The 8,024-nt window shown below is 37.6% G+C and overlaps 1 protein-coding gene across 1 annotated transcript; it reads left to right on the top strand.

Moving 5' to 3' along the window:
* Positions 1–5,163, top strand: LOC107825678 (uncharacterized). Its single transcript, XM_016652562.2, has 5 exons — positions 1–385; positions 1,311–1,467; positions 3,329–3,379; positions 3,577–3,669; positions 4,875–5,163. The coding sequence occupies exons 1-5, from the start codon at positions 198–200 to the stop codon at positions 4,950–4,952; spliced, it is 567 nt and encodes a 188-aa protein (XP_016508048.1). The 5' UTR covers positions 1–197; the 3' UTR covers positions 4,953–5,163.
* Positions 5,164–8,024: the final 2,861 nt, after the last annotated feature.

The following is an 8,024-nucleotide window of genomic DNA, read 5'->3' as shown; positions in this document are numbered from 1 at the left end:
GTTTCATTCCCTCAAAGAAGCAAGAAGGGGCACACTTGAGGGGATCAATCGTCATTGATTCTTCACTTTCTTTCTCCCTCCAAATTTTCCCAAAAATAAATAAATTATTTCATTGTGAATGTACAAAAATTGAATCTTGGGAACACAAAGAGATATATATACATAATTTGGAGAAATATAGGGAGGGGAAAGAAGAAATGGATGAGATGAGGGGTTCAGCAGTGACATTGATCCAAAACTCAGTCCCCATCAACATATCAGCTACTACTACCACAACAATTGTGTCTAATTATGCTTCTAATTCTTCCTTTTTAACAAATTATCCCCTGGTCTCTGCTCTTCTTGCTTTTGCCCTTGCACAATCCGCCAAGCTCTTCACTTCTTGGTACCCCCTCTCACCACACTTTCTATTCATTTTCTTTTGCTTATTCATCCCATATATATATATATATATATATATCATTGAAAATGAACCTGAATATAGCAGAATGTATGTACATTCTTGAATTAGGGTAGGCTATCTACATCACACCCTTGGGGTGCGACCCTTCCTAAGACCTTGCGTGAATGCGAGATGCTTTGTGCATCGGGGCCCGATGATGAAATGCATGTACATTTTTGAAGGCTAAGAATTTGTTTTGTTTTTATTCAAGAAAGTTTGTTGCCTTAAAAGAGATTATTGAATATTTGAATGAAAATGGATACAGATGCTTTTTATATATAGCCAACCCCAACTAGATTAAGATAGAGGCGTACTAGTTGTTGTTTATTCAAGAAAGCTTGTGGTTAGGATTGAGAAGTATCTTTTGGTTTTCAATTCGTTTGGCAATATATCTGACACCATTTGTTTTGTTGTAAGCATTATTAATTCTGATCCAAAATGTTAAGCTTATGATTGACATGCTTCTGGACATTAAGCAACGTATTTTAAGATACTCCATTAATTAGTATGAGGATTGGCATACTCTAGGGCATCATGCAGCAGTGCTGCTTAAATCCAGTTCTTATTTGATCAAGTCCAATTCCATCCTGCTCAAACATGTAGTATGGTGTAAAAGCAGGCTTATAAAGTTCAGGTGCACTTCTCTGTTACAGATTAGATGAGAAATATGCCGAGCGGGTATGTATAGGGGGCGAGGGTCAATGAAAGAATGATAGAGACGTCATATTACTTATAATTGGTGTTTCATAGTGTATGACATTTTATTCTTTCTTTTCTCTGCACATAATGACAAAGAATTACATGGTGCAGTCAGCAAGCCAGACATTCTGAAAAAGGATTACATCTATTAATCCCGAGTATCTTACAGGTACAAGGAGAGACATTGGGATCTGAAGCAACTCGTTGGATCTGGTGGGATGCCATCATCTCATACATCAACCGTGACTGCTTTAGCCACGGCTGTTGGTTTGCAAGAGGGCTTTGGAGGATCGCTCTTTGCTACTGCATTAGTTTTAGCTTGTGTGGTATCATCTCTCTCTGAATTCTTTCCTATCCTCATATTATGAAGTCACATTGTAAAATGCATACACATTTCGATGCATTTTAGAAAGATGCACTTTTCCTGTGACCTTGTACATGTCGCAATACATAGAATTCAAGTTATGTATTAGTGACTGTAAGCATTGCTACTGTTTCTATACCTATTGTGTCTGTACTCTTAGGTTGCAAGTGATCCACATACTCTGTCATGTATAAAAATAGTGGCATGTAAGATGGGATTGGCTTGGCGTAACTGGTAAAGTTGTTGTCATATGACCAGGAGGCCACATGTTCGAGCCGTGGAAACAACCTCTTGCAAAAATGGAGGGTAAGGCTGCGTACAATAGACCCTTATGGTCTGACCCTTCCCCGGACCCCGCGTATAGGGGGAGCGTAGTGCATCGAGCTGCCCTTTTTTAAGTTGGGATTGGCTTGTTCAGTTATAGTCAACATGTCTTTGTCCAACCTCGTGGCACCCCAAAATCTAGGATGAACTACTCTATCTTAATCTATTATACACAACAAGACAAGGTTGAAACGTTCTCTTATTTTAAGTAACTGAAGTTTACTAGTTTGTGCAGTAGAATTCCAACTTCTCTTGTTTCTTTGTACAAAGAAACAATGTCCGACAAGAGTAGCACTCAATAAGGAGGACATACTGCCAATGAAGCCAGGTCAGACAAACAAATGATTTGCTTCACCTGAGAAACAAAGTGACACTTTTTGGGGGAAAGGTATACCCTAATGCATCTGTAGGATGATCCGAAATTCAAGGCGTGCCTTTTCTCTCTGCATTGCAGCCTATGATAGGATAGTTATAGTCCAACATAAATTGGAAAGGTTTGGTAGTTCTCAAACCAAGTTAAGGCAAGCCACAACCTACGTGCGCTCAAGTTTATCTCTATTGAGGAGTAGTAATAAGACCCTCAATCAAATAAAATCATGAGATTATCGTCAAATTACCAAAGAATAATCAAGATACATAGAAACTCTTATAACTTAAGGCGGACTATGTCTGAATCTACTACTACTTTGAAGTCTAGATACCTAACATTCTTTCAATCTGTATGCCCTAGGGAGCCCAGGGGGATGGGGAGAGAGTTCTTGAAATATAAAGAACGGAAAAAAGTATAAGAAACATTATTAGATGTAGAGTTGAGAATGAGTGATACTTCGGTGGAACATCTCTACTTTTGCAACTCAATATGTGTTCTAAGACCTTCGCTGCCTGTTTGGCGATTCATTAAATCCGGATATAGTTGGAGCGATATTGATCCAATTTTTTAATCCTAATATGGGAAAATTTGATATCCTGTTTCTTGGATCAGGATATCCTTAAAACCAGCCCTCTATAATATTTCAAAAGTAAGCATTTCATCATTGGTTATTGATGAGCAGGATTACCTAAAGATGGTTCAATTCAATTTTGTTCCTGAAAGCAAGAATATTGTTAAGAAGAAACTAACCCTTGTTTATTTATCTACAAGGGAATGTAACATTGTTTCTGAAGATCCCGAAGACCTCTTTCCCTTCGAACTTCGACTTTCTGTTTGCATTCCTTTTTGTTTTAATGCATGAACACATTTATGGATCTGGCATAACTCTATATAAAGTACTTCCTCTACCTCCGGTGATCTATTTCCATGACTTCATTAACCTAACTCTTTGCTCTTTGAACCCCTCTCGACTCTTGGTCTTTGTCTTGATGAGTAGCACACTCCTCTCTGATAACACATTGGTTTGATACATCACAACGATCAGGAAATGAGGCTTTGTTCTGATTATGTATTATATTGTGTCCTGTGTTAAGCAAAAGATCGCTCATGTGGTAATTTATTGTGGCAGGTGATGTATGATGCCACAGGTGTAAGATTGCAGGCTGGACGTCAAGCGGAGGTCTGAAGCTCATGTTGCTTTAGCTATATGGATATCTGCATTTATTTGCAAACAGTTGTTCCTGTGAATCTACATGCGTGCTTGCATTCGTCTGAAGAAATTATAACATTTGTATAGAATAGCATACTCGTAGTTGCAACAGATTTCATAAACACATTCTGAAATTCATTTGAAATCCTTGGGTTGTTCTTTTTCAGGTTCTGAACCAAATTGTGTGTGAACTTCCTGCTGGACATCCTCTTGCAGATAGCATACCGCTACGTGAACTCCTTGGTCACACTCCTCCTCAGGTTTCTCTTCAATTTATAATAAAAAAATTGTATAACTTGGTTAAATCCTAGCTCCATAGAAAAGCTTCCTAAAATTAATTTCACCTGATTTGGCATGTTCAACTAAGTTGCTCCGACACGGCAGTTTAGGTGCCGCACCCGTGTCGACACGACACTAGTATGGGTATGAGTATGAGATATGTACTGGATCTGGTCAAATAATTTTGAATACTTTGACCACGACGGACGGAAAAATTCGAAACGAGATACAATTTAATTCCTGAAGTAAGAACCAAAACTAGAGAAGAAATAACATATTTTATCTAGGAAATCAATCCTTTACTTATCTACAACTTGAGAATAAAAAAGAAATTCACACTTTACAAGCTATAAATAAGTATTCCTCAAAATTTCTCATAATTTAGGCATGTTTTTATATTTTTGAATTATTTTAGCTAGATCCCGCACCCATATCCGTATTAGGATCCGTATCCCCGAATTTTAGAATTTACATTTCGAAGGATCCGACTTCTAGATCCGCACCCGTGTAGGACACCCGCACCCGTGTCCGATCAACTTAGATGTTCAGAAGCTTTCTATTTATGTAGTACTAGCGTGTGTTTTTCTATTTTTTTCCAGTATCTTCCTCATAGTAGACATCATGGTTCGTTGGTATGACCGGAGGAAAATATTTTACTTGAGAAAGTCACTTTATGGTGTTTAATTACTAGTAGGAAAAGATTCTCCTATTAAAAGGGAAAATAACTTCCCTCGCTTACTTACGACGGTATTAACTTTAGCTCCAAATTGCTTGCTTCAATTAACACTTAGCCATTATTATTAATATTAATACTCAAAAATTTCATCAAAACACATCCCAGTGTGCTGATGTTATTATTAATCTAAAATAGTTTTTGAAGAAAGTATAAAACATCTTCTAGGAAAACATTTTCCATGAAAAAAGACTTGTCTTTGACCTTTTCTTGATACACATGATTGTCTATAATTCAACATTTTATCTTTTAACAGTTCTCATTTTCAGAGTAGACCAAACCTAATGTTGCCTACTCTGCACAGAATAATTTTTTTAAAGTCTCTAAAGAGTTAAATTATACACAAAATTATACTAGAGTACTCCTATGTTTTTGAGTTCACTTGAGTGATATGATGAACTGTACGTTTTAAAACCTCAAAAGAAAGAAATTTTACAGAAAACTATGATGCAGGTTGTTGCCGGTGGATTCTTGGGGTTGGCCATAGCAACGATCGTTTGGTTGATCACGGGCTCTGGATATCGAGCATGACATTAGAGAAGCTGAAATAGATGACAGTTATGTGACCAAAATAGTTTTATTCTACCTCTGAACATGATGTTTTTTGCAGTGGAATGTATTTTCAGATACATCATTGTCCCTGCACTGTATAGACTAGAGGTGGAATTATTCGTTCTAGGAGTTTACAACACATTGTAAATACTGATTTTTGGAATTTTGGCTTCAAGAAATGTTACTTGAACTCTGGTATAAATGCAAGTTTCCCCATCTACAAATAAAAACTAGGAGTATAAAATAAATATTTATTGAGAGAAAAATATCTCACTAAACAACATTCTTTAATGACTACATTGTGAATGTTAGTATTATTGTTGTGAAAAAACATAGATCCTCGATTTATATATGTTATTTATTTCTTTTAGAAGTCTTTTTCCATTTCTTCAAGAAAATGAATTTTAATAGATTAGAAATTCAGGGTAAAATATATTACTCCACGGACCAAAAAAATTAAACTCCACTTACACTGCTCTGTTTTGAGTTGTACCAGAAAATAAAAAGATATAAAAATTACTAGTGTGAGCACGTGATTTTTGCTTCACACGACAATCGCTCCAAAAAGAAATAAAAAAAAATATATAATTGGCCCCGCTGTACAATTTCGGATTTCTGTACGGCACCTTGTGGATTTATTTGTGATTTTGGCCCATTCTTATTTATTTACTTTATTAAAATAAAATTCAAAAAAATATATATGTGTCCTGCGTAATTCAAACCGTAATTCGGTCATTAAATAGAAAATCGTGAATAGGCATTTTTCGTCCATGATTTTGTTTGGTTTGACTTTACCGGTTTTGAAATACTTTAGTATGTGCGCAAATAATTATATTTGAGTGTGTATTTAATTTTAATTTGATTTTTTTTAGTTTTGTTTTAAAATAAATAAGAAAAGAAATAAAAATAAAAAATAAAATAAAAAAAAAAAGAGAAAGAAAAGGCCCTTCCGGACTTGGGCCAATTTGTTAAAATTGGCCCAACGAACTCAGCCCAAGCGGACAGCCCAAGCCACCAGTCCAAACAGCCCACCCCCAGGCCATGAAACGACGTAGTTTAACACCAAAGCTACGTCGTTTCGATGCCAACCCATCACAACCGTTTAAACCAAGCCGATCCAACGGTCCAAGATCAATCCCCATAACCCACCAATAAACCCGACCCGTCTCACCCGGACCGACCCTAACCCTTCACCCTTGGAACGACGTCGTTCCCTGTTAGCCGAAGGATCCTGGCCCTTCATCTCGTCTCATCCAACGGCCAGGATCCATTTGCCCACTAACTATATAAGTACATAACACTACCCTACCCCCCTATCCAATACCCCAGCTGCTTCGTCTCCCCAAACGAACAGCCCTAAAACCCTAGCCGCCTCTGCATACTTCCGCCATGAAAGCCGGCGGCATGGATGCCGGTGACCTTCCCTTGAACACCATAGGACCCCCAGGCCATCCTGAACCCAAATCTACCAACCCCATGTTTCGAATCACCCCCCAGGTCCTCGAATCTTCATTCGAAGATTCGAGTCAAAACTCGATCTGACCCAACCAACCCCAGTTTTGTACCAGATACTCCCCAGACCCCCTCGTGACCGAACCATACTTGGTTTGGTCCGAATCTAACCAGGGAAACATGAATCCCGGATCTGAGTTTTGGAACTTTGTAGTTCCTCGTCACTAGTTCATACCCGTTCGAGCCAAAGAAATTAAGGTCCAAGGGACCTTAATCGAAGTGTTTCTCATCTGAGAAACACTTCGATTAAAGTCCGTTCAGCCTTAAGAAAGTCTGTCCAAGTCCGGTTCAAGGTTTCCGATTTTTCAAGATTTGAGGTGAGTCTGCCTTCTTCCCTTATTTGTTTGGTCCATGTGAGGGATTAGATGTCTGTTCATGTTTTGTGTCAATTTGTGTTTTGAATTTTTATCAACTTTTGTTCGTCCACTCTGTTTGAACATCTGTGTTTGTCTGAATCCTTCTCCTCCTATTCTGATACGGCATGCGTATTGGTTGTATTCCAATTTGTACTAACTAACTGATTCCTCGGATGCACCATTCTATTTTAATCAGTATAAGTCGAGTCATGTGTCCCATACTTCTGAATGTTTGATTTTCGGCTACGATTGTGTACGATAATGCTAATATAGTCGAGTCGACATGAGTCGTCAATTAGTTTCAACTATCTGAGCATAGCAAAGCGATTTGTTTCTGTCGAACATTTTTTTTTTTTTGAATCAATTGAGAAACAATTTTGTTTACTTATAGCTGTTGATTTAGATCAGTAATGTAAAAGGGATGTTTGGTTAAAATGCTGAATTGGATGGCATGTGCACTCCTGCACAACATTTGCATTGGTGCACCTCATGTGCATTGGTGCTCCTCATGTGCTTTGTGCACAACCTGTGGCCTGCATAAAGGTCCTTGTTTGATTTTAAAATGTTTTGACAGCATATGCTATCCTACTGCCCATACTTGGCTTTAGTTTAAAGAAGTGTTTAAACCTTTTAAAAGTAAAATCTGCCAGGGAATGTTGATGGGGTTTAATATTTAATTAGCTAAAGTTTGGAATTGAAAATAGAAGGCACATGGGAAGGGTACTGGATTTCTGAAAACAGGCTGTTTAAAAAAGAGTAGGATAGGGACTTATAAAAGGGGAGATAAAAACATTGGGAAAGGAGGATCTGAGATTAGGACACAGGGATTAGAGAAGAAACACACACACACTGTGAAGATAGAAAGAAAAGAGAGAGTTGACAGAAATAGAAAGGGAGCAAGAAAGAGGAAAAACAGATTAGGAAATCAGAAATTTGGTCTTGTTTGTCTGAACTTCATCTATTGTCAATACATTAAGCAGTGTTGCTTCTTCTAAAATCCCATCGAGATTATTGTTAGTGTTTTGTGGCATTTGGTATATTCCGGAATTGGATTGTCTGAAGCATTGTTGCTATCACACTGTGTGCTATTTCGTTTGGCTGTCATTTTCCTTCAACTCTAGTTCCACCTCGCATCAGAATCCTTTTCTTTTATGCTGTTCTGTTTGTTGTTGCTATTCTGCTC

This window comes from Nicotiana tabacum, chromosome 5 (assembly GCF_000715075.1).
Source record: "Nicotiana tabacum cultivar K326 chromosome 5, ASM71507v2, whole genome shotgun sequence".
NCBI lineage: Eukaryota > Viridiplantae > Streptophyta > Magnoliopsida > Solanales > Solanaceae > Nicotiana > Nicotiana tabacum.
Note: the sequence above shows the minus strand (reverse complement) of the source record. Positions and strands in the feature narration are given on the sequence as shown.